The sequence below is a fragment of the Solea senegalensis genome, linkage group LG18 (assembly GCF_019176455.1).
Source record: "Solea senegalensis isolate Sse05_10M linkage group LG18, IFAPA_SoseM_1, whole genome shotgun sequence".
Classification (NCBI taxonomy): domain Eukaryota; kingdom Metazoa; phylum Chordata; class Actinopteri; order Pleuronectiformes; family Soleidae; genus Solea; species Solea senegalensis.
The window spans coordinates 5,667,214-5,694,592 of NC_058041.1; the positions used below are offsets into that span (position 1 = coordinate 5,667,214).

Genomic DNA, 27,379 nt, shown 5'->3' on the forward strand with positions numbered 1-27,379 from the left:
GAGGGAAACTGAAAGCTTCAGAAAATGCCATTGGGTTGCATTGGCTGTATTACACTACACACACACACACACACACACACTTATTTACACTCTCCTCCGCCCATTCAGTCAGTGTGAAACCACTCTAATGGCCACACTGACTGGATTCAATAGGTGATGGAGAGAGAGGGGGCCAGCAAGTCCACACGATGAAAACCATTGTGTTCAGAAAGAATCAATCAGTGCTTTTCAGTGTAATTCCATTTCATTCACAAAGGGCCGGAAAGCAATTTTAAAATGGAAATGCCACTTGACTTCAAGTGGAGGAGAAAGAGGGAGGAGAAGGGGGAGGACTGAACCTATTCATTTGAGGCTGCTGTGTGTGTTAAGGTATCTTTCTCTCAGTACGCCATCGTTACACACACACTCCTTTTTGAACTGAGCTCTTTGAGGCACCGGCAGCCATGTGTCTGTGTGGCTCTGTGCATGTGTTATGTTTTTTTTTTTTTTTTTTTTTTTTTGCACTTTCCAATTCCAGTCATCTACCTTTGAAATGAAGTAGATTTGGTGGATTTCGTATTCTCCACCCGGCTCTTGTGGTGATTTAAATTAAAGGAGCCGTCCTAGGAAATATGCTTTTCAGCTCAGAGAAGTTCTCACACCTAAACCACTGCATGTGTCATTTGTCAGTGTCACACTGGAATGAATATAATGCATATGTGTCTTTTTTTTGTTTATAAGGTAAACTTAAAACCTCGGGGTGCATAACGATTTGGTTGTGATGAGAATATGTGAGGTTTGTTTGCTTTTGTTACAGTTACACACTTTTACTGATTTGTTTTTATTTTTGCCTACAGTATATGGCTGAGGTTTTTGTGTGTCCATATTTTTCATTTAACAAACATTTTATCCCTGTTGTCCACCGGCTCAGTCGACACATAAGAAATCCTACTGGATTAAGTGTGTGTGTGTGTGTTGTGAACTGTGAGTGGCAGTGGGTGGTAGACCTCAGAAGAGTGATAATGTTTCAGGAGGAGAGAAGTAGCTCAACAGCAGCTGAGGAGGAAGAGGAAGGAGGACTGAGGGAATGTCTGTCAACACTCAAGAAGATCTCAAACCTCCTGTCGTCATAACTGCTGAAATGAAGTGGAACTGTTTTTTTTTAATATTGCAAAACCCTAGATAACAAGAAAGAGGCTCTGCATCCCTGCAGGAAGAGTCTCTTATCATCATTAATTTCTCTCGATGCTGGGCCAACAAGCTCTGAGCAAATACAAAAACACTATTTTCTAATAACTATAATCTGTGGTATTCTCCCAGAGCATTTGCTTCACCCATAAGTCGATCAGTTGGAGTCAAATGGGGTGTGCTCCAAAAGCAAAATGGAAACAGTCATTTTATCTGGAGTTAAATTTAACTCTTGGTATTATATACTATAGGTGAACAGTTGGCATACATGTATAAAACGTTGATCACAGGAAGTTTGCAAAAGACAACGTTCAACACTCAAGTTTGAAATAAGATATTAGAGAAAAAATAATGTGGTTGTGATGGCAACCTCCAAAAAGCAAGGCCCTACTGGTCACGTACTAGGCTCATTATAAGGATACAACAAACTTTTTGTATCTTAAAGGGATTGTACAGTTATACAAACATACTTATTGGTAGTCTCATCAAATTTAGCCATCCTAATTTTAGTCCAATAATCTAATAGTAATATGGTGCCCCGTGTGGTGGCCCTCAGTAGTTAAAAATACAAGGATTTATGAATAAATTCATAAGAACTGGATGATTTAATCCAAACGTAAACCTACGACGGATTATGTCGAGATTTAAGTCGACATGTCAATATTAATTTGAAATTTCAAGAATAAAGGTGGAGATTAGGCCAGGTACTGGGTGTCCAGGTTCATGACCTAAATTCTGCACAGTCAGTAATGTCAGTAAAGACAGATTCCAACAACGCCTGAAACCGAGCTTCTACCACAGCTTCTGTGGAGCGGTCGCTCTCTGACGGACATGTCGAGACGAAATGTCCATCCATCCATATTCCAACTTGACTTCAATCTGGACTTGATATTCTAACTTCATTTTTGAGGCTAATCTCTTCGTCCGTCGCCATGGCAAAAAAAATGTGAATTTTATTCACTATTCCAAATAAAATAGTGAATAAAATAAAATAAAAAATATTCCTATCTACAAAAGTCACAGCCTCCTCACCTCACACATATATTCATGTCATCGACATTGCACATGCCAGCCAAACCTCTCCAACAGCGCGCACACACACACACACACACACAGACACCCCTGTGGCGAGTGGTCTGCTGTCCGGGATCAAGCCAAGGTCAGGCGTGTGATTAGCGATTAGCGCCAGAGGCTAGCACTGGCAGGCAGTTTCCCCCCTTAATGAAGCCATCACTGCATGGAGAGAGCTGGAGAAATACTGCCAGTCAGCCCAACTGGACCTGCCTGATTTACAGCTGCGGCAGTCTACACATCAGCCATGCTAAAGCAATATATGGAGACGTGGCTAAAGGAGTAGTTAAACTGTCAGTGAGTGACAGGCTGATGATATAGCGCCAGCTTCTGGTTCATTGGCATTTGGAAAGTGACACGCTGTAACACATTCTCTTTATACTCGTGCCGGATTCTTTCTTCTTCTTCTTTTTTTTTGACATTGAATGCGAATGGGCACAGTGACAGTGATGTAAACACGTCAAACGTGCAGTTAAAATGTCTGGCAGCTGTTAATAAAAGCGATATTAAATATTGTATTCAGTAAAACAGTGATTTTTTTTATGAAATGATTCAATCACCATAATGTCAGCCATGCTGCAGGACTGCACATCTAAGATTTTGGTTTAAGTCTGCATTCACAAACACTCCACACTATATGTTTATACCTGAACAGAATCACATGTGCGGACACGACTTGTACCTTCTCTGTGTTAACTTTTACAAAACATGATTTAATACTCAACCCTAACCCTAGTATTAACACAATAAAGCTTCCGCATGGCTCTACCTAAAGGGCGAGTCGGGACCTCTAAGATCTAGGTATTAAACCATTATGTACATATATATATATATATATATATACACACATATATGAATGATTACAGTTTTATTAGGCGGGCGAGCTACAGGACCCTGCTCCCCGAGGCACAGCCCATATGAGCTCATAAGTAAAGATGTGAATCAAATCCCCGGTGTATACAGAACACAGCAGTAACACATCACTGGGATGCGAGACTCCATATGAAGCCGTCGGGAGCGTGGTGCAGTCAGGTTAGCAGGTGTAGGTGGGCACGCGGTGAACATAGGCTTCTGAACAGCAGTGCAGAGGTGGATGTCGTATAGACATTGTTGTCAGTGTGCAGCATGGTGTTAAGTAGGCGGATGAAATGTGTTTTTTTTGTTTTTTTTTTAAACTAAATATCTTAGTTTTCCTGCAGTTTCACTTATAGCCACTTAACCACGCAGGGGGGATACATCATATTTCCTAACATTATTATGTTATTATAAAAACAACTTCTGAAGAGGAGGTGTATATTTTGAAGCCTTTCCTATACACAGGGAAAACACACTGACGGATTCAAAGTCAGACAACTTTATTGATCCCAAATGGGCAATTCATTTGCAGCTTCCCAGTCCGTGCACACGTCCAGCCTCACACAAACGGAAGCAACAGCTTCTTCTTCAGTCAACAGAAGCGCACGACTACACGCGCAAGGGTGTGTGGTCCTGTGCCGTTTTATCAGAGGTCTATGTACAGTACAGTATATATAGATATAAAAAACAAACACATCATGTGTGGTGCCAAACGGCAACACTTTTTCTGAAATGGGGCAAAATCTGCAGGTACACAACAGTAATGAGCCTAACCAGCATTTTTCTTTTTTTTTTATTTTATTTCTTTTGCCACTGAAGTGATAACAGCTGCAGGAGCACTACAGGTGCTGCAGTGTGCAACATGGACAAGACGCTAAATAAATTAGTCAGAGTAGTACCGTATCAGCGGGTAGCCTCAAGGTGAGCTTCAGTAATGACCAAACATGCAACATCCTCTCAAAGCCTTTTCAAAGCACAGATGGAGAGAGAGAGAGGAGAGGGAGAGAGAGAGAGGGAGAGAGAGAGAGAGAGAGAAGCCTCTTTTCCTACAAAAACAGACAAACATAGATTTGGTTCTGCCCAGGATCGTTGGACGATTGGTGCCGTCTAGTAAACTAGCCCTGTCATCAGTCAGTGGATTGGAAAACTCACTTTTTCAACTCACTTTGCTTTTAAGAAAACATATGCCAGGTCTGGAGGAACTCAGAACTCCAGATGATTTACAATTAAACACAGAATCTGTCAGTTGAAACATTCCAATCCAGTATAGGAAAAACACATCATTATGTGCCATTACATCGTCCTTCCTGTCACCACGTCCAGACCGGTAAATAAATGCCGCTGCGGCGCCATTATACGGCATTAATCATTAAACTCCACAGCGGATGAAACATTTATTTTGTCTCAGCAAAGTAAAGCAACAAATATCGTCCCGCGTCTGTAATAAGAGTGGCCTCAGTGAGTTTAAACACAGATACAATTTCACGCCGAAATGGGCACCAAATTTGCACCGCACAGCGAGATTAACATCAAGACAGCCTCGGCTGCTCCTCCCTTCCCACCATGGTGCAAAAAAACATTTACCAAAAACAGCAGGTGTATGATTTTATTACAGTAAAAGCTACAAAACGATAAAAAAAAACCAAAAAAACACATTAACGTTTAATTTAGGCAAATTTTGTGACATTTGTTTTTACAAATAAATTCAAATTTGTGAGTGTAAGTTCACAAAGGAGATAGGACTCATTACACATAATGTCTTTTCAGGGTCTGTACATATTACAGCAGTTTTGAGCTGATTAGACTTGCTTATTTTTTTATTATTACTATAATCTGATTAAATGTAATCCCCAACCATGTTCACTTTTATATATGCATATATATATATATATATATATATATATATATATATATATATATATATATATATATATATATATATATATACATATATACATACATACATATATAGATGCTATTCTTTGTAGTACAAAAAACAAACTCAGCTGTTCAGATACTCACACACTGGACAGATGTGCACATAACACAGAGCTGCTGCTTCAGAAAGTTCAGAACAAATGGTTTCATAACCACAGGAGTGAACACACACACACACACACACACACATATATATATATATCTATTGAAATGGAGACCAATGAGATAATGAATAAAAGTAGATCATGTTGGAAGAGTCAGCTCTGGCTCATACAGCCGGTGGGGAGACGAAAAAGACGGGACAAAATATGGCTTAAATCACACACTCACACACACCCGAGGCTGTGAGAGAGTGAGAGAAAGGCCAGGGCCGAGTCGGAGGAATTAATTGAGGTAGTTTGTTTCACAGCGGGGAGTCTATTAAATGCCATGTCACCACTGGGCCATGGAGAGTAACACACGAGCAGCGGGGAGGGAGGGGTTTTGCAGTGAAGTTCGATGCCAATACGAGCCAGTTCTCTAAAATCATCTCACCTCATTCATCTCCTGCTCCATCTCCCTCTCTCTCTCTCTCATTCTTTTCCATCCCCCTCTCCTCCATCTCTTGATGCCCAACAGTATTTTTCTTCTTTCCTCCCAACAACTACCTTACTTTACCTCTATTCTATCTATTTTCTTTTCTTCCAAAGGAAAATGGACATTAACGAAAAGAGGACAACATCCATGTCTGTGCTTCAGCATCCACTGATACATTAAACAATAGTGCGCTTCAACATCTGGGGCATACACTTTCATTTGTCCTTTCCCTGTCCACACAGATCCACACAGAAAATGATTATAACTGTTCAAAATCATCCATTCTACGCCGTGTCCTGACCTCGACCCCAGAACTCTTCTTACATAACATTAGTGGCTAACTAATCCTCCCGAGGCCCGACATGGAGCAAAGCCCTGCAGCTACGTACTCGAGTGGGGGCCGCAGCGGCGTCAGGACACGTTCAATTATCAAGCAAAACAGGCATATTATAAACGTTTATGTGATTTATTATGACGTCCACGTACTTTTGACAGTTTAGTTTAAAAATGCTTCACGTACTGCGGCTCGCCTATCGATCTGTTTTGACAAAATAAAAGCATTTTACACAACGTGATCATGTGGGTAGTTTATACGATGATAAATGAACGTCAGCCCACATGACTGTTTTCCAGACTGAAAGTATCCATCAATTTCTTGCTCACTTTAGCATTCCCTCGCTCTTTTCACCCACTCACACACATACACACACACTGGGCACATTGTATGTTTATGTATTTTGAAAATTAGTGTAAAGGTGGTGTACGCCAATTTTAATATAGAGCAGAGGTGGAAATATAGTACTGAAATATTCTACTAAGTAAAAAGTACCACTATTGTGATAAAATTAAAGTTTTAAAGTAAAAGTAAAAGTATTGGTCTAAAATGTACTCAAGTTTAAGTGGCTCGTTTAAAAGTTACTTAGTTACTTTTTTCTTTCTTGTGTCGTGCAAAAACAAGGGGACAGAAATCTCAGATTGTTTAAAATTAAAGTGCTGACAAAATAAAATATAAGTCAAAATGGGTCAAAGGTCACAAATGTTTTTAACTTTCCCACTCACTCAGGGACCTTAATTAATGCCAATTCACCTGTCCTCATCATTCATTTACCTGTCCTCCTCTTTCACCTGACCCTATCATTCATTCACCTGTCCCATCATTCACCTGTCCCCATCATTAATTTACCTGTCCTCATCATTAATTTACCTGTCCTCATCATTCACCAGTCCTCATCATTCACCTGTCTTCATCATTCACCTGTCCTCATCATTCACCAACTGCCAAAGTTTCTAGTGTATAAATATATCAAATTTTTTTAAATTCAGGCCAACATTTTGTTTACTTAGTAACAGATGCAATCAAAAATGTAGCAAATTACAATACGTCCGAAAAACATACTTAAGTAAGAGTAAAATTACAAATTTTAAAAGTTACATGAAAGTACACAAAATTTTTTCTAGAAAAAAAGAAAAAAGAGTTTTTCTAGTTCAATCACAATACAAATGCATGACTACAGGTTTTGTTGCCGAGTTTAAAACAAATAATAAACACAAACTTTAGGGGGCGAAAAGCAGTCAATACATTTTTGTCAACAAAAAAAAAAACGTAAGCATAGAGAAGTACCCATTGGAAATGATACATAAAGTATTACTGAGAGCTGTGTGTAATTCTATAGACCTAAATCCCTGCCTGGGTTATGTTGACTCGGTGAATAAGTTGGAGGGAAGGAGGGAAATCTGGACAGATGCCCAGCACCTGCCTGGAGACTTACCCGCAGTCCTGCTCTCTCTCCCTCTCCCTCTCCCTCTCTCTCTCTCTGGCTGGAAATATTGACTGGCAAGCACTCTGCCCAATAAAATTAATTTTCTGCAAGACATGGCAAAGGTGATGCCTGAGAAAATGGAGGTTACGTGGGGAGAAAATGGAGGGATGTGGGCTAATAAAAGAGACTGTGGCGAGTGGGTGACAGAGAGGGGGAAATAAAAATCTAGCAGAAATCCAAACAGAACAAATCAGAACGAGCAGGTTTTTTTTTTTTTTTCTTCCTGTCATTGTTGTTAAGTCTGTGTCCACTGTGGCATCATTTTTTTGGAGCTAAAAATAAACTGTGAGCAATGTGAAAATCTCAATTTTCTTTTCCTTAGTTCTGCTGTTTGATGAAGCATTTGATTTGTGTCTGTGGAACTTCATCCATTGCTTCCATATGATCATTTCATTGGATGTTGGCATGAACAAACGGCTAAATTGGATGATTGCATCCAATCCCATGTTGTTCCAGGTGTTTCCTGATTAAAGGGATCAGAGCTGGTCAATGGACATAAACATTTGTCATTAGTTCAAATGCTAATTTCCATCAAACATAGTAAATGTTTGTTTTTGGTGTATAATGGACAACATTGTGCTTATATGCAACCAATATTTATACAATACAGACACCAATACGGTCACTAAAATTCAGCATCAATAGTTATTTGGTTGAATAGTTTAGATTTTTGGCCGCACGGACGTTATGATGAGCCACAAAAGATCAGTTACACTATTGATCAGTGGAGACGAGGAGAACAATTGATTCAATAAGGAGAATAATTTAATAGCTGTTTATTCCACGGTAGAGTTGGGGAATCATCGGCTACAAATTAGATGAAATACAAGCTTTGTTACTTTCCTCCCCTCTCCTAGGTGTGTTGTGGTGGAGGTGTGTGTAAATGGGCAGGATCCTGTATACAAGGTGGATGAAAGCAAGCAGAATGATATATGTTCCAGATGTTGCAAACCCCCTCCTGCTGCTGTCAAACTGTTGTAAACACACACAAACACAGACTCACTGCACACGTTACTACGTCCATAACTCATGTACTCGTGCGCTCCTGTCCACACTTTACAACTGCACTTTGGTCATTTTATTGAAAAGAAAAAAAACTAAAAACTTCTAAAACTGTGTATGTGTGTGTGTGTGTACCATATGCACCAATTGTTGTAACAGACTAGTCCATGTAATTGATTTGGACATGCTGAGAAGGGACCATTAGAGTAAATTGAGGTGTGGAAAAATGGAATGAAGGGGAGGCATCTGTTCATCACTAAACTACACAGCAATTACACAATTACAGGCCGCCCCACCCACCCATTTCATGACCAACTCAGCCCATCTAACACCCACTCTACACCCACTGGAGTTTTAGCTCTAAATCTCTCTCAAACGGAGGCATAAATAATCCCAGCAATGCAGCAAAGACTTGGAGAACAACAGGCAGACAGCTGGAGTCATGTCCCGGCATGACTTCAGTTGTTTGTTTGTATCTTTTTAAAATAAGAACGTTACTTCCAGACATTTACCCGATTCTGAAAGGGGAGCATTCACATATGAAAAATAAGTGTTCACTGATATTTTTAAGTCAAACATGATTGGTAATTGTCACTCTCACATGTCAGAGTATGAACATGAACTGATCTCAACCTCCTCATGTCATAGTCACCTTGTCACCTGTCCTCACCTTGTCACTATGTAAAAATGTTAATTCTCGAAGGTTTAACACGTGATCAATTTATCTTACAGTACACGTCTCACAATAATCACAATAGATTTAAACCCTAGATATCAGATATTGATAAGTAACAGATGTTGACTTATAAAGCTCCTCAACCACTCCTCTTTTTCCCTCCCTCCCTCCCTGCTTCCACAGGAGCATATATCCTGACCCCTTCATAGTAGGAATGATATACATCTCAGGTACCGGTCAGGGCATCCATTATGAATAAGACGCCCACAGTGCTGCTAGCAGTGGTAATGGATGGACTGGACCCAGGGCTGGACACACACACACACACACACACACACACACACACACTCTCTACAGAGGCTATAGGGAAAGCCACACTAAGTCATATTTGTGGCTATAGCATAGCTGACAGCTCATGCCCATTCAGCAGAGCCTGTCTGATCTGCTTCATGTGAACAAAGGGAAAATACGAGAAGGGAGAAGAAAGGTAAGAGTGCAAAGAAAAGCTAGGACTTTTTTTTTTTTAAATGGGGGGAAACTTTTTTTTTCCAGCTACACCTGAACTATACTCCTCAAAAATAAAGCTATGTTTAAATATTAGTTTTGCTGATAAATACAACCACGATTACACTGACTAGTAAATAATACGAATGATACAATTAAGAGGAATATCTATAACAAGATGGATAATATAGAATGAGCTGAGACTCAAACCACCCGTTTCTGTGATGTCTTTCACAACAAAAACACACAACAACGACAAAGTACAACAAAGAAGAGTGTGTGGAAGTGCACATCAGTCAGTCGCCATTTAAACAGCTGGAAAAATAAGAGTCACGTGCCAATTATGACACAATATAACACTTGTTCATTGTTTTATGAATCATTTTAGTGAGAGATAAAGGAAAAATAGGAACATATGGAGAGGTTTATCAGTGGTATCAGATTTTTATTCCTTCTATCACTACATCCCTCACCGTCTCTCCATCTCATCCCCTCTTCATCATTCATCCACTCTCACTCATAATCTCTCTTTACAACATGAAGTATTTCCTATTAAGAGAATTGGTTTAATTTAACCCTTGAGTGCCTCGTTCATCTCGCAGCCACCGTGACCTTTGACCCCCGTCCCACACCAAGAGCCCGACTCCGCCCCTTCCCCTGACCTTGGCGGGGTCGTGACCTCTGACCCGGGGGGCTGAGAAGATATGTGTGTGTTGAGGTGGAATGGCATGGATGGATTGGGGTTGGCCATGAATAGAGATCAAATCAACATTAGGAGCACCGTGGGGACCGATTTTATTGACGCACACTTCCTTTGTACGGCGGTAATAGTTACAAGGGAGGAGTGGGTGGAAGTTTGAGGTCAAGGAGCCAATGTACTCTATCAGATATGCCTTTATTTGAGCTGGGCCTTTTTTATTTTTGCTTAAAAGAAGTCAAGGCAATGCACTCACAGATGTTTGTTTTTTAGGAGTTATGAGTCTAAATCACCAATTTGTTGCTCTTCTTCAACAGAACACAATGTTTTTTTGTAAATGATGTTCCATTTCGAGGCAAATACATTTGGAACACACTCAACTTAGATATCAGGGAAGCCAGCTCACGAGATGTCTTTAGAAGAAGACTTAAAACTTATCTTAAAACAGTATTTTTTTGGACACCGGTGTGATTGACAGCTGGTATCATCCAAAAGAACCTGGTTGCAGCTGATCCTTCCAGTTGCAATATCCCAACATGGTGCCAAACAAATCCCAATTATGGACGGTTCAAAACAGAGTGAGTGGAGATTTCTGATTCATATGAGTGATGTCACAACCACACTGGAAGCCTGAACGCATGCACTACCATACTTGACCACCAGAGGCGGCACAAATGTGGAGATTCTGAATCTTTCTGAAAATGTCAATCCATCATCCCCCACACTCACACACTCTCTGTCATGACTGACTGCCTAACAAAAGTATGCTTTCACTTTCTAGCAATGGCTGGAAATGATAAATGTATCCTTTGTTCAACCAGGTAAAGTCGAGTTGAGATCTCAATTTCTTTCACAAGAAAGCCCTCGTTGGCAACAAGATGGCAGCATAAGAGTAGACAATGACAACTATTATACACTGTGAAATAAATACGACACAATATCCAGTCGTTATACAATAAAATAATTAAAAAGATTAAAATAAGGCTCCATGTTAAGAACAGCTACAAAAAACTCTACCCTGCCAAACTTGGTAGCGCCCAAAATGTGTTCGTAAAAGTGTTCTCTTGCGATTTAAATATAAATAAAAATAAAAATAAATAAAAATAAAACAAAGGAGATATGTGACATGTTCTAAAAACCCAGTCATCATATTCCATAAAGGTGACAGTGTTTCGGCAAAGCCAGAAGAAAATCCACAGAGATTTGTCTCTGGAAGTTGCTGAGGCACATGACACGAGAGAGAGAGAGAGAGAGAGAGAATCATCTATGGCAAGAGAAAGAGATTAACTGATAGATCTCTAGTAGTTGAAAGAGAATATCTCTCTATGCTGTAATTCACATTTATAATTCATCTGGCACAACATGGAGAAAGGAGCGCAAGCCGGAGCAGCACTTCAGAAGACAGATAACACGTTTCTCACATCACTTGGTGATGTGCGCCACAAGGTGGAGATCAGAAAGAGGCGGCTGCAGTTGTGGGGAAAAATGACACAGTATGAACTCTGACAAACAGCAGAGGAAAGGATTAAAAAGTAGCCGGGAGGAGGAGAGATGTGAGGAGGTAAAGACGGGTGACAGGACCAGAGCGGGAATCACAGGAGGGATTGCATGAAGTAAGAGATTGTCTGAACACAAAGGAATGAAAAAAGAAAAAGAAAAAAGGCCAGGAAAGGTGAGCGCAACAGTAAGATGATTTTTTGAAATGTAGTACACCTAAAAAAAAAAAAGAAAGAAATGCAGATGTCAGTCTTCTTCCAAGAGTTGTGTAATGTGAATCATTGAGTGTAACCCGAGTCAGCCTGAAGAGAAAATGAATATGACACAGATGGTGACATCAGATAGGAGCAGTTAGTTAAAAGCAGCATAGCATACAACAAAATATCCCACAGAGCTGCACTGCTGCTCAAATTTACCTCTTCAATTCTCGGGGATCACAAAAGGTAAATTACGGCGACGCATGTTGACAAGTTCATCATGCTCGGCCACAGTTACAGGGAATGGAATTGGAATTGGTACCAACCAAACACCCTCTACTCAATTTGGTAATTTTATTGGCCTGACATATTGATGCATAATAGCAATCCCTCACTCCTCCGAGCCATGGATATTGATCACAATCCGCCTTCCATTAGGAAGGTGAGAGAACAAAAACCCATTTGAAAGCTATTGGATCCATAAAATAAGGGCAGCAGTTATCCAGCATGAAATGAGGAGGTGGACCTTCCTCCTCTTTCATTATCTTTTTTTGTAACACTTCTCTTTATCCAGCTTTGATTCTCTTCATTGTTCTATTAATACGCTTTTAACTTGTCTTTTCCACTTACTGACTGGGTTAAGTGGGTCTTATCTTCACTATTATATTTATAGGATAGATTTTATGATCTGTATACACTTAATCGGCAGTTTTTCATGTAAATATGTTGGGTGCAGCAGTTTATAAGACATGTCATTTTATTTTTATTTTTTTTAGAGATGGTTTGATACCATTTTTGAAAAGAATTTTGAGCAAATCATCAACTTTTCATGTGTTACATCCCCAACAGAAACAAAAGCCAGTTCCCCTGCCCTGAAACTTTAAATACCTGATTTAGCTTTACCCATTTATACGTGGGCTTATCTATTTATCTTTACCGTCCCTGTAGTGAGGAAATTAAACCTTTAGATCATCACGGGTGCTGTGCTTTTTTCTTATACCCGGCACAGAACAAGAACAACTCAGCAGGGAGAGCAGAAGAGAAGGGGATGATAAAAAAAACAAAACAAAAAAAACTATGTGGAGGTGCTTCAAGAAAATCAAGTGACACTCTCACATGACTTGGTAAGAGGCAGCACTTGTGCACTGACAGATTTATTCACTATTAAGTAAAATTAGTACATCAAAAATAATAAGGGCTTTCTGCAGTGCACACACACACACACACACACGTCCATTCTGCGGTTTGCTGCAGTCTGATCTGACTGCTGCTTCAGCGATGAACCACCAGTGAAGCAGTAGCCTAATATTATCAGATGAATTCAATTAATATAATCTCATTTCCTCCTAAGTGCTGCCTCTCTAATTAAGTATGAGAAGATGCAGGGCACGGACCACCCACTGTTTAGCAAAGCTTGACAGTGTGTGTGTGTGTGTGTGTGTAAAAGTCAGTGCATGAGAGAGAGTCACTGCATCTGTGTGTGTGTGTGTTTAAAAAACACATTAATATGACTGTTACAGATGAAACAATATCTGGAGGCTGGTGTAATTAGGGCCAATTCAATGGACTCTGATACTTCATTATACACCTGCCAACAACATCGGCGATGGATTGCCATATATTCCTTCTTTTCTCATTAATGGCGCGGTATTAATGGAAATGGCAGTAAACAGCAGCGGCAGCAGCAGCAGCAGCAGCAGCAGCAGCGGCGGCAGCAGCAGCAGCGGCGGCAGCAGCGGCGGCAGCAGCAGCAGCTTGTCTGTTTTTGAACTTTTCACCCCCCGAGGGGCTTAATCACACACGAATTAAGAGCCCCTGATTGATTTGCCGTGAACACGCGCACACTCATATACACATAATGAAATCTGTTTTCCTTTCATTTATATTTCGTCTCCTCCACTATTTAACAAGCCAGTTCAAGTACAGTCAGGGCCACAAGGATGAGTTCAGTCTGTGGATGATTCATTCTTTCTGTTCATGAAGGCACTTAATGTGTATGACCGCGCGTGGCACCGAAAATGATCACTGATTGCGTCACTTTTTTGTTTGTTTGTTTTTTTACATCTCTGCCTATAGAAGCATCTGAAGAACAGAAGAAAAAAAAAAGAGTCCATCCTTTCTTTCTTGCTAGTCTGCCTACAGGTGCCACCAGTGCGTGATGAGTGGAGCAGACACATTCTGATTCATGAAATCATGACTTTATAAGAGTTTGGTTATTTATCCACCATCTGTTTTTCGGAGAACAGGATGAATTGTCCGAGGACAAAGATCAGTTTGGCTTTGAGCATTTTGACAATATCATGACATCCATTCCGCCTTCCCAGGAATTGAATCATTTCTGCTTTGTGCATACTACACTGTGCGGCAGACAAAACAACACTGACGGAGCAGTATGTGGGTCTCTGTGCTGGCACAGGACCAAGGATTGGATGATGCCCTCATCAGGACTGGGGATTCTGAGTAATTCTCTCCAACAATTTGACAAATCAGATCAGGCTGCAATCTTCCTCCGAGTGAGATAAGAACAAAGGACGGTGGGCTGCTCTGTCAAAGTGATTTTGACCAGGGGTGTGTTCCAACATGGGGTCTGTGGAAGTCTAGTAACGAGCTTTGTGCAGATGCTGACCAGTGATATTGTCTTGGCATTGACTGTACAGTTTTATCAAACAAGAAACCACGGGTGGATGAATTCTCCCATTTTGCCTTGGGGGTGGTGCGTGCTGCTGCTGCTGCCTGTGACTCTGCAGTTGGATGTGTGGAGGAAGACAGGAACACAAAAGACCATTGGCCTGAAATGTGGGGCAAATTAATCTTTGATTTTTAACCCTTTAACACCGAGCGCATCGCTGATGACACGTTTGCACAAGTGCATTTTGCATTACTGCAGTTATGTGACAATACAGTTATGTATTGTGTTATTAGAAAAGCTGAGTAGTTGCACGGCAAAGCCAACATGTGGTTATTACGGTACTTTTATATGCGCTCTTTCAGGAAGCTGAAAAATCTGCATCTTTGTCACCAGAGAGGAGAGAGCGGGAAGAACACCCTGTACATGGTTTCCATTTTTTGGCCTGTTTTTACACATTTCTTTTTTATTGTAAATATGTTTTATACTAGATACTAAATGGGCCACACGGTGGTGTAGTGGTTAGCACTCTTGCCTTGCAGCGAGAAGCCCCCTTGAGGTTCGAGGCCCCGTTGGAACAAGGGCCTTTCTGCATGGAGTTTGCATGTTCTCCCCGTGTGTGCGTGGGTTCTCTCCGGGTTCTCCGGCTTCCTCCCACAGTCCAAATAAAAACATGCAATGTGGGGATTAGGTAAATTGGACACTCTAAATTGACCATAGGAGTGAGTGTGAGAGTGAATGGTTGTTTGTCTCTAGCTGTGTGTGTGGCCCTGCGATGGACTGGCGGACTGTCCAGGGTGTACCCCGCCTATCGCCCGATGTAGCTGAGATTGACCCTCTGGTGGAGGATAAAGCGGTTAGATGATGACTGACTGACTGAGATATTGGAGGTTATTCTGGGGGAAAATGGACAAAAGCATTTAGTTACAGGACATTTTTTGGTCCTTTTATGGTTAAAATAAGGAGAAAAAAAAGTTTTAAGGGGTTAGATGTTAAAGGGTTAAAAAGTTGCAACATCTTTTAAAAGCATATATAGTGTTTTCTTCACCTCTACACTTGCCTCACTGGACAGTTTACGTCATATTTGTGCACAAAAACAAAGTTCTTGAGATTTTGAGATCCAGTCAAAAACAGCTCGGACACTGCACTGCTCCTCACTCTGAAAGGCAAAATAAAAGTATGTGACATACATGTTTCAGAGAGTTGAAGTTTTGTTGCCGGCATGACTGCGTGTCCTGAATACTAAACATACGCTGCATGTGTTTACATTGGACTGCTGTATGGCAGCGTGTGCTTTTCATACAGTGCACATCCCTCTGGGGAAGCTGTCCCCTCATCTATCCACCGAGCGCTCAAACCCTCACCGGGGGGAATATTCACGCATCCTTCGGAATTCAGCCAACCCCCGCAAATCACTATTCTGCCCGCTGTCACAATGAGAATTTGTGAAGTGACTGCATCGCTCCGTGAAGCAAGCGTTACTTTTAATGTGCATGCAATCGTCTTCAATTACTTAGTCAAGGTTTAGGGGCCTTTGTTTGTTTGCTTTTGACTCACATGTCAAGAATAAACTGAAATGACAGTTGGAACAAAAATCCATCTGACCAAAAAAATACCTTGAGTCATTCTGTGAGTTTTCTCGTCGCACCAGCAGCAGACCGTATATTTATTTCCCCACTTCGGTGCCTCAGAATCTACAAGACGGACTGGTGCGAGATTTTATACACACTGTAATAGCTCTCTGATGACATCGTGGAGCTCATGTAGTCAGTTAGCGTTGTAATAGACGGATTAGATGAAATGGAATAATCCCCTGACTTGAAATGAAAAAGCAAAACTAATAAATCACATTTTTCCTCCAAAAATTCTGTCAAAAATCTAATATTTTATTAAAAGAACTAAACAAATACAAACAAATCCACATTTTTCTCCTGGGTACCACCAACTTGCAAAGTATGTGTTTTTTTTCTTCAAAAATCTGACTTTTTCCACTGTGTGATCTTGTAAATATGCCTGAGCACTCAGATCAATAGGTGAGCCCCGTGGGGTTGCCAGATCAGAGAGGTGGCCTGTGCAGGGTTACCAGAGTCAGGGATTTGATGTCCTTTTCATGAGGCTTAAGTGCTGACTTGTACATTTGCCTCCTCAAAACTCTGCTGCGCGACGACCAACGGTGGGATCAGATTTCACACACGTACACACACACAGACACACGTTACCTCCCTACTCCTTCACAAACGCCCCCTAAACCCTTGGTATGTCACTTGTGTGAGGGAGTGTGTGGTGGGTAATATTTTTTAAGTGTTTTGCCTCAAAGTCCCACAGTGTAATCAATCTCTAGTACTGGCACACACAAGAAAACACAGTCTACAGTCGTAAGGACACTTGAAGACATGGTGCATTCCTTATCCCCTTAACCGAACTTAAACCGCCTTGATTTAACGACTAACTCCATCCCTAATCCAGAGCTAATCCCACACTTAGCCTCAAAGCTGCTTTTTTTGGCACTTTTTGTCGTTGCTAATGTTATTATTCTGTCTTTGTTTGGTCCTTGTGAATAGCTATGATGAAACATATTTTGTATGCAGCCTCCTTTATCTAAAAAAATGCTCTGTCAAGCAAAACTCTTAGCTAAGTGAGGGAGCATTTGTGTGTATACAGCAGCAGCAACGTGAGGCAAAAATAAATACATTTATACCATCAAACTGAAGAAGAAGCACATTTTTTGAGCGGTATGAAACTTTTAGTGGGTAATTCTTTGTGTTTCGTGTGGAGGTGATATGCTTTATTGGCAATTTGTGAAGTAAATTTGACAATGTTTGAGTAAAACTGACATAAAACCACGCCAAAGTCACTTTAAGACATAAAACCTGACCAAGACCTCAAAACAACAGGACTCATTTGTCCCCACAACCACAGAAAGACCTGCAAGTGTGCACACACACACATCAACAACAGCAGCAGTTAGCGGTGAGGTCAGGTTAGCAATCATCGTAATTTAAAATTGTCACTGAATAATCTATGCAAATGAAGGTTAATTGGAACCTACTGGAGACATTTGGGCCAACAAACGCCCCCAAAAAAACACACCTCCATCACTTTACATCAATATTCATCGTCCTCTCATGATTCAATTTACACCATGTTTATGTGTCAATGGACACAATTAACGCTCGTTAAGAGAGCGACGAGGAGGAGCGGCGTCGCGCTTGATTAGGCCTGACGTGTGTGAATATCTATCATGTGTGCAGGAGCAGAGTGAGGCCTTTGATATACACCGACCATCAGCACACACACACACACAGAGTCAGGTAAACCCTGTCTGCTCTGTCAGTCTGCGGTGTGAATCCGGGGGTAACACGGGGGTAATTATCCACCGCCTCCGATCCTCACTGCTTTAAAAACCCAGGGACTCTTACGGTAAGTGTGTAACCTTAAACAAATGACAGCAGGATCCTCCCCAGACATCTCCGGGTTGTGACCTGTGACCCTGTGCCCTCTCTCTTTACTGTATGCTGTCATAACACTGCTGCACTAACAAGCTGGTTTTTCTGGATAACCTTTAACTGTACATCCATCTGGCTGCTCAGAGACCTTTAGCTAACACAATACCTCTAACCTTGGGCGTGTCAAATCCTCTCCTTCATGGCAACGGCTCGATATCACTCTTCTGTGTCCAATATCACAACTACTGTGGATTATCCGTAACTGTGAACTAGAGGTGGTTAATAGAGTCTGCTTTTAATTTGTTATTTTAAACAATAGTGGCCCATTATGATAAGTTGCCCTGTCATTAAATCAGGCTCTATGATTTCACCGTTTTGGTGCCGTGATGAATCTGAAAAGTCGTGTTCCACAAACAGTTGCTACACTTTCCTCTGGACGAGTCCCAGCGCCAGGTGCAGCTCAGAAAACTCGTTTCACCTGCAGACATTTTGACTTCTTCTGCTGCTAATTATGTGAGCGTTTTGGCTGATGTGTGCCCTCTGCTGGTATAAGATTATAACAATAATTATATCAGTCTGACGCAATAGTTTACCTCTTTTGCACATCAGACATGTTCTGATTACCTAGTGATTTAGCTATAACACGGTACTAAAATATAATGCTCCAGCTGTATGACACTCATTATCCAATTGTTGTCAATACGATGCCAATACAATATCGATACAATACTAATACGATACAGCTTATTCCTACTCCATCCTAACATCCAACTTATTTACAACTGCAAAATACGGACACTTACTCACAGGGGCATACACAATAAAACAAGCAACACATGGATTACAGCTTAATGAGGATGTGCCCCAAAAACACATTTTACTATTCCACAAGATTGAAAAACAAAAATATTCGTCGCTGTTCTGAATGAAAACAGAGTGAAAAAACAACTACAACGGGGATATGTCACTTTTTTTTAAATAGTCTCCTCTAGATGACACTGGCATGACATATGATACACAAAGAGAAAACACAACTTTTTACTTTACAGAGGAGGAATCTGTGTGAGGGTGAGGTGGAACGACGAGTGAGGAGAGCAAATGGAGTCAGCTACAGACTACAGAGGGAGGTGGGTGTGGGGGAGTGAGCGGCCGGTCACTGGAGGCCCTCCCACCTGACAGAAGCACTATAATTTACAGGTGACCGATGGAGGATTTATGAGACACAAATATCTCAGGAGAAGCCTATCATTACACTGAGGCTGTCACTGTAACTCACACACACAGATACATACACACATGCACAGACGTAGAGAGAGAAAGAGTTCTGTTTTTTTTGCTTATTTTAACCATAAAAGGGGCAGAAAATGTCCTGTGAGTAAGTGATTATGCCAATTTTTCCAGAATAACTCAATATCTGGCAGTTATTTACAGTTTACTACATGTTAAAAATAGTGTATTAACGATTTCAATTGAGAAAAAACACGATTTTGCGTGTTAAATTTGAAATTTGATCAGTAGAACAGAAGATTTTAACATTTTGGCTCAATGTGCAAAAACAGGCAAACAAAATGGAAACTTATGTACGGCGTCCTGCAACAGTGCGAGTGAAATTACCGTAATGACCACACGTTGACGTGCAACTTCTCAGCTTTCAAAAACCGCTGGAGTTTTCCCGATACGTACATTTTACCGTTACGTAATTACAGTTGTTGTTTAAAGCTTTATTTGTTTTGTTTTTCTGAAACAATGGGACTAATAAATCAAAATAAATGAAAACTTAAACGCCGCACAAGCAAACTTTCAACACCGTTTGATTTGCAGCACGTTAGAATTCATTGCAGACTGAGGCATCTAATCCTTAGCTCTCTGTTGTTTATAGGCGAGCGGCGTCAAGGTCAAATATATATTTCCTCATAATCAGCAGTATATGGGAATCAAAGATGGAGAGAGAGAGAGAGGAGGAGGAGGGAGAGAGGAGGAAAAGACAAATGGGACATGGAAATAAAGCGTGAAAGTGAGCGAGAAGGCAAAGGCAGGAGAGGAGAGGGTGGAGTGAGGGAACACCAAGGCCTTTGCACTGTCCAATTACATTGTTCTTGTTTTATAAATTGGGACACGGGTAAGAAAAACTAATGAGCGGCAGAACACACTGTCTGACAGAGATGTATGTGTGTGTGCTCCATGAAGTGTGCGTCCGTGTGTGTGTGTGTGTGCGAGCGACTGCGAAACAGGTAAAAGACGGACATTAACAATTCAGCGGTAACTTTGAGAGATGTAAAGCATGTTCGGTGTGAACTTGGCCTCGGAGCACATGGGCTTATCAAGGCTTAGGAGACGAGGGAGAGGATGAGGAGGTGAAGACGGAAAGACAGACAGCATCAGCAAACTCTTCGCTAAAAAAAGCACATTGTATATGCAGAAGATTCACCGGCTGACATAATGTTTTTTTTTTTTTCCCCTCCACGATAATATCCTCCAAGTGTGATCAATGATTTTTATGGTTCTGGCTGCTATAACACTTGGTTAAGATTAGGAAAAGACTGTTAAATACTGAAAAGGTCAGCGCTTTCTTCAAGCCAACCCCCCTTGAAATTATGTTAATGCAGGACTCATTTGGTTTCTCATTTAGGATGTGGTGGTGAGGGGAGTAAATCTATGCTCTACATCTCTTCCGGAGAGCAGACACCATAAGCACGTATAGGGCCGGGGCCACCGTCGTTTTCTAACATTAACAAAGTGCTGCAGGTGCCGCAGCAGAACTATAAAACATTTCCTCGTGTTCATAATCAATCACATTTTCCTCAAAACACATTTGCTGTAGCAATTTAGCTCCCGAACTCCAGATTTGTTCAATACTTCCTCTCCCGACTCTAAGCCTCCAAGATAAGAGGAAATCACTTCTCATTTGAACTGCTTCAGCCTCGGAGGTCGACATATTTTTCATATTACGAGGTCAACGGCACACAGAGGCTTCACAGGTGCAGCCGGGATGGCAAACCTGCAAACGCCAGCGACGGAGGAAGGAAGCCGGATAAAGACGTGACAGTGAGTCCCCGACGATGACGGTGTGTACTCCAAAAATCACCTGTAGCAGTTTGAGAACCTTTAAGCAGCAGTGTCACACTTCTTTACACGACTGCGAGTGAACAACTTCATTTTGACACGTGCGTCTTCACGTCCTCTCTATGTCGCATTTAACTGAAAAAAAACACCCCCCTCTGCCTGTGTGTGTGTGTGTGTGTGTGTGTGTGTGTGTGTGTGTTCTCCTCCCTAGGGAATACCCTGCTTTCAGTAGCAAAAAAAGCAGCAGCTCCCCCTGCAACTCTCAAGAGGATGAGTGGTAGAAAATGAATGAATGAATGAAATTCCTCCTCTGTGCCATGATCACCTAGTGGACTACTTTTTTTTTTGTATTTTTTATTTTTGCTTCTTTTTCTTAAAAGAAAAAAAAAAAAGCTCCGTCATCAGCTGCTGTGTTGCAACTCTCAAGAGGATGAGTGGTAGAAAATGAATGAATGAATGAAATTCCTCCTCTGTGCCATGATCACCTAGTGGACTACTTTTTTTTTTGTATTTTTTATTTTTGCTTCTTTTTCTTAAAAGAAAAAAAAAAAAGCTCCGTCATTGAGGCTCTGCTGCTGTGTTTCGTTGCATTCGCTGAACGAATGAGCTTCATTCCTGGTTTTAAGTACATCTTTAAACAAAAGTGTGTATAATGATAAGCTGTGTGTGCGTGCTGCAGTGGTGACTGTGGATGACAGTTTCCTCTCTCAGTCCAGCTTTTCACATCAACAGCAGCCATCGCACGAGACAGAGAACACATGATCACCACACACATATGAAGCTTAAAAGCAGATGGAAATAACTTAAGCGTCCCGGTGATGGTTCAGCAAAGTCCTAATTCTCCTCTACTTCAGAATGAGATGAGTTCCTGCCGATACTGATGCCACTGTGCTGTATCAGCAGCTCATCTAATGCTGTTTTCTTTGCTTTCATTTGCCATAATCCATTTTGGGGTTGTTGTTCATATTATTGTTTTCACTATACATACAGTATATATATATATATATATATATATATATATATATATATATATATATATATATATATATATATACAGTATATATATTACTGTGCTAAAGTCTCAGGGCACCACCAGCTTTGTTGTTTTCATGCCTGTGATCATTGGCATTTGGATTGGAATGATGCGACTTAAAGTTGGTCTTATATAAAGGAGCGGATTGGAAGTCTTGAATTCTTGAATTAAACCTGGCGTAATCAACCTTTTTTTAAGAGCTGAACACATGAAAGAGTCGGACAAACACAGGTCCCACTCTCGTTTTAAGAGAGTCATTGATGCGCTATTGTTGCGCTATATAAGTATAAGGGTAGGTTACAGTAAATATTCAACACAAAAAAATTTAGTTTTTTTTTTATTGTATTTTCTGGATGTGTTCCAATAAAGCAATTAGGAAATAATGTTTCATAAAGTTTCACAGTAACCAGTACCAGCTAAATGGAATTCAGCCATGATTCATTTGCTTTCCTTTCCTAGACTGACATGTGAACATTAGAAACAACGTAAAAATGATATTTAAATCATCATCAATCATATTTTCTGCCATTTTCATTTAAATTCAGTTCAAATTCTATTTTAAGTTCAAATGAACATAAAATAGAATTGTTCGGTTGCTTTTTTTTATGTAAATGTAACTTTTCTGGAAATATTGTTACGTTTTCTAAAGAACTGATACTTTGTTTCATGCTGAAACTTTCACTTTGACAGATAAATAGACAGACGGATAGATAGATATCATGTAATGGCATCAGATTCTCAAGAGTAACGCACACCATAATTGATCCCCAGCTGCTTGTAAGTGATTTTACATCCACACACACACACACACACACACACACACACAGTCACAGTTATTAATGGTGCCACAGCTGAGATGAGCCGCAGCTCTTGAGGTGATCTAAAATAATTATGACACAGAGAGATAAATCACTTTGTACATTGGCACAAAACGCTGGGAATTCACTTCCCCTCTGCTCCTGCCGTCTGTGAGGGAACTGTCCAGCATTCTCAACACTGCAGGTGCTGTCCGTGGTGCTGAAACAGTGACTATTGTTGTTTTCTTTGTTTTTTTGGTTACGTAATAGGAATTTGTGGCTCTATAAAAACGTATTACCGCCGTAAAAATATGTTCAGGATTAAATGCATCAATTGTGTGTTCTAACAGAGCCGCGGCAAATATAATGTGCAATATAATACAAATCACATCCACATGAGACACAGAAACAAATAGGGTGCTGCTGCACAAAACAATGCACGCTCGACAAAAAAGACACAGGAAAACAGAAAAAGGCACAGAAATAAAGACAAGTGGGACACAAGAGGAAAGCAGCAGAGGATGAATCGAGGAGTGGGGGTTTTATTTCTCCACATTCCTCAATGTATTCCAACCAGAAGACAGGAAGTGTTTAACTATTAGGTGCGCCTTGGTAAAGATTCCTCCCTCCATCCCCTCCCTCCCTGGGGAGAGCAGAGAAGCTTGCGCAAGCAGATTTAGCACATGGTATTGACTTAAGAGGACTTTTTATTCCAAGGCGAAGGAGAAAAATGGACGAAAAAGAGAGACAAAGGAAGGACGGAAAAGGAGAGAGAGAGGGAAAGAACTGAAATCCAATACACGGGTTGGAGGAGATGAATGTATTAAGGGTTGTGTTTAGCTGCGATCCACGTTGTCTGTTTGAACTGATGGATAATGTGAAAGCAGACGAGAAGCAGGATCCTATTGAATGTTTGAACACAGTGTCAAAGCAATAGGGTTAAAAGGAAAAAAAACACTTATGCCGGAGTCACACTTGACTGACGCAGACTGGTGAGGGCCTGAAATTGTCTGGTTTGAACAAGAATGGCGCGTTTATTTCCCCCCCCCAGATATTTAAAATCTTAATCCTTAATTTCAAATCGCTCATCAATACACAACACCTTTAAGATGCCATTGTCATGGCTCCATACTGCAAGTCAAAGTCTTTTTATTGTCCGTCGAAGAAAAACTTCAAAAGCAAAACTTTACTATATAATTAAAAAAAGCAAAGCTTCACATCCAGCATGCTGGAGGAGGTCTACTGTGAATGTCGGCCTACATATTACTCACATTACTTAGCGGAGTTGTCTCACAAATATGAGACAACGCCAGCTGGTAAAAAAAAAAAAGAAAAAGAAAAAAGCAAGACTCAAAGGTTCACTCTGAAATGACACATCTCGGCCCTTTACCACAGCTCCGTCTTTCTCCTTTCAAATGGTGGCTCCTTCTAAAAGCCTCCACATGACTCTCTCAGGTTCTCAAGGTTTGCACCCGATTGGCAAGCGATAAAACACAAATAAATAAATAGAGAAAATAGAAACATGATCACACGCTCAGATGGAAACCTTGCACAGATGCATTTTACAACGTATCGTGTTGACATCTCAACACACTATTATTTCACTATGTTGCCATAAGTGTTATATTATATATATATAAGTGTAATATTTCATTAAAAAAAATAATACATCTAAACAGGCTGGAAGAGAACTGCAGGAAAGTGCAACGTAATGTCATGTGGAAGAAACAAATAGATAAAAACACACACTCACACACACAAACAACGCATGTTAACAGACTGCCTCCCTAAGGACTCATGGTGTTTGTGTCGCCGCATGGAACTGAATGTGTGTGGATCCCAGCTGGTGTGTGCTCTGCTTGTACACACGTGTGTGTGTGTGTGTGTGTGTGTGTGTGTGTGTTGCCATCAGGCAGGTGGTCTGGGCTGCCCTGTAAAGGTGATGTGTGGTGGCTATTTGGAGTCTGGACGTGGCAGGTTAGCCCACTGCAGCCCGCTCATATTTTATATGGCAGCTCTCTCCAGTCTTATCATATTTTATATGACCACAATAACAAACTGTCTAGAGAAAAAGGGACCGCCTGCCACCGCACATGCTGCTCGCAGTAAAACACAGGCACATGCAAAGAAACACACACACACACACACACACACACACACACACACACACATGCATGGCAAAATGTGGCGGTGCATAATGTGACGACAGCAATGGCACGTATCAAGTGACCACTTTTACAGTAAACAAACAGAGTGAGAGTGATAACTGAAGAAACAAGGCACAGTTAATAGGAAGACAACCATCTGAATGATATAGGCATGCAGCCACTCCAAGAAGTGAGCCAGCAGTCATTTGCTTCTATTGTCCAATTTATTTCTGAGCGGACATCTGTCCCTGTCCTGCTGCCCACTGACACACACACACACACACACACAGGAAGAGGAGGGGGGGGCTCTATGTTTTGTTGGTTTAATGCTACTGTATGGAGAGGCACATGTCAAGTTGACTGTTCACTCACAGTTGTGTGAAGAAGTGTGACACGGCTGATAGAAAAAAAAAAAAGTTTTGCACAAGCTACACACAGAGATAAGAAACACTTAATACGATTAAGAAACTATACAAAGTGCATTTTTGATGAATAAAAGAGTGAAATTAAACAAACAGCAGTGAAACAAGTACAGCGGGAGAAGCAAAGGAAAGCATCGGAAAAGGAAAAAAACAAAACAAAAAAGAAGGGTGTGGAGAGGATGGGAGGTTTTCTTACCTGGGGCAGATAGAGGAAGGAAGGGGGGCATTGCAAAGAATGGGGTAACATCCCAGACCCGGACAGTAGCACACAGCCGGAGTTCGCCATAGAGCACAGCATGTGGAGACGGGACACCTTACTCATAGAGACTCAAGTAACACCTCTGCTCCGCTCTCTCTATCTTCTCTCTTTACTTCTTATCACCTCCCTTCTTACTTGTGCACTTCAGTCAGAGGCAGCGATGAGCCAACAGAGAGTTACTTTCTCAGTGGATGGAGGCGAGGGAAGCCCACGCAGACGCACACATGTACACACACACACACACGCCACACTCACAGCAGTGGCTCCAAACGCACACACGCGCGCGCACACACACACACTCTCTCTGAGCAGCAGCTTCAGTGGCGCACGGATCGTGTGGAGGGAGAGTATGTGTGGGAATCTAATGTGTGCCGATGGGCAAAGTGATGCTTCTGCTTCTGTTCCTCTCTCCTCTGTTTACTTTGAGAAAGAGGTGGAGAAGCCAAGGCACGCGATTGGGTACGGAGGGAGGGAGAGGCAGATGGAGGAGGAGGGTAAAAGAAAGGAGTGCGGAGGAGGAGGCAGAGGCAGAAGGCGGTGCGAGGGGAGGCTTGGGAGGTCCTTGAGAGGTAGAGAAGGAGTGATTGGAGAAAAGGAGAGGGGCTAGGAGTGGGCTGGTGCGGAGGGATTGGAGGGGAGGAGAGGAGAAGGGGGAGGGGGAGGGAAGTCTATGGGATATACCAACATCACATGAGCGAGCATGAAAGGGAGACAGAAAGAGAGAGAGCATGTCTGTTTCTGTGTGTGCGCATGTATACACACACACACACACACACAATATGTGTGTGGGAGCAGCTGATCCATTAACCCTTTCCAGAAAGGTTCAGGGCAAACTCCTCTCTAATAACCAACTCATAATAATAACAACAACCGTTGCACTGCTGCATTTTATAAAAAATAAAATACATGTTCTCTTCAATGCAGCACACTCACACACACACGCACACACACACGCACGCACACACACACACACTGCAGTGAGTGTGCCCTCAATACATTATTCCTTCTTTAAATCAATTTGGCTCCGTGTTACTCCAGGATTTGCATGATCCCACCATTATGAGAGAGCATTAACAAACAAGCTGCCGCGCGGCTTAAAAATGATTTTGTTTGCTTTGCATACGTCCCGCTCTCCCATGGTTTGCATGCAAAGGAATCATAATTGCGAGGTGCAACACTCTTACCCCAAAATAATTCTCATTTTATTTAAAAAAAAAACAATTAAGGACGGGAACAATTACAGCGTGTGTTTAAACGCCTTTGTAAAAATCACACAGCTGATGCAACAGCTTAATTTAATTTATAGCTGGGTTGTGGGGAGGATGCTTTCTTTAAGCGTAGCATTTCCCTAGAAAGAACAAAGCTAATGGCTGAATAATGAGATACAACAAAATATACATCCCCCCCCACTCCTTTTTTCCTCCCCTCCTTCCTCCCTTTCTTTTCTTCCTGTGTGAGGCCTCGGAGGGGGAGGAGAGCAGCGGTTTATATTTTGGCAATATATCTTTTGTTTGATGTACTACAAGCCTGACTTAATGATTTAGTTTAATCTGGGGCTGGTGGAGAGAAGTTGGGTTTTATACACT

The 27,379-nt window shown here is 41.3% G+C and overlaps 1 protein-coding gene across 2 annotated transcripts in view; it reads right to left on the reverse strand.

Moving 5' to 3' along the window:
• LOC122758930 (RNA binding protein fox-1 homolog 1-like) overlaps nt 1–27,379 on the reverse strand; it is a 319,477-nt gene that overhangs the window by 26,519 nt on the left and 265,579 nt on the right. The window contains exon 1 of one of the 2 annotated variants that reach the window (XM_044013336.1): nt 25,731–26,205. The exons of the other annotated variant lie outside the window; for it this stretch is intronic. Within the exon in view, the coding sequence (XP_043869271.1) occupies nt 25,731–25,856 (126 nt within the window). The 5' untranslated portion in view covers nt 25,857–26,205. Of the gene's footprint in view, nt 1–25,730; nt 26,206–27,379 lie in introns of those variants that run through there. 2 annotated transcript variants of the gene reach the window in all.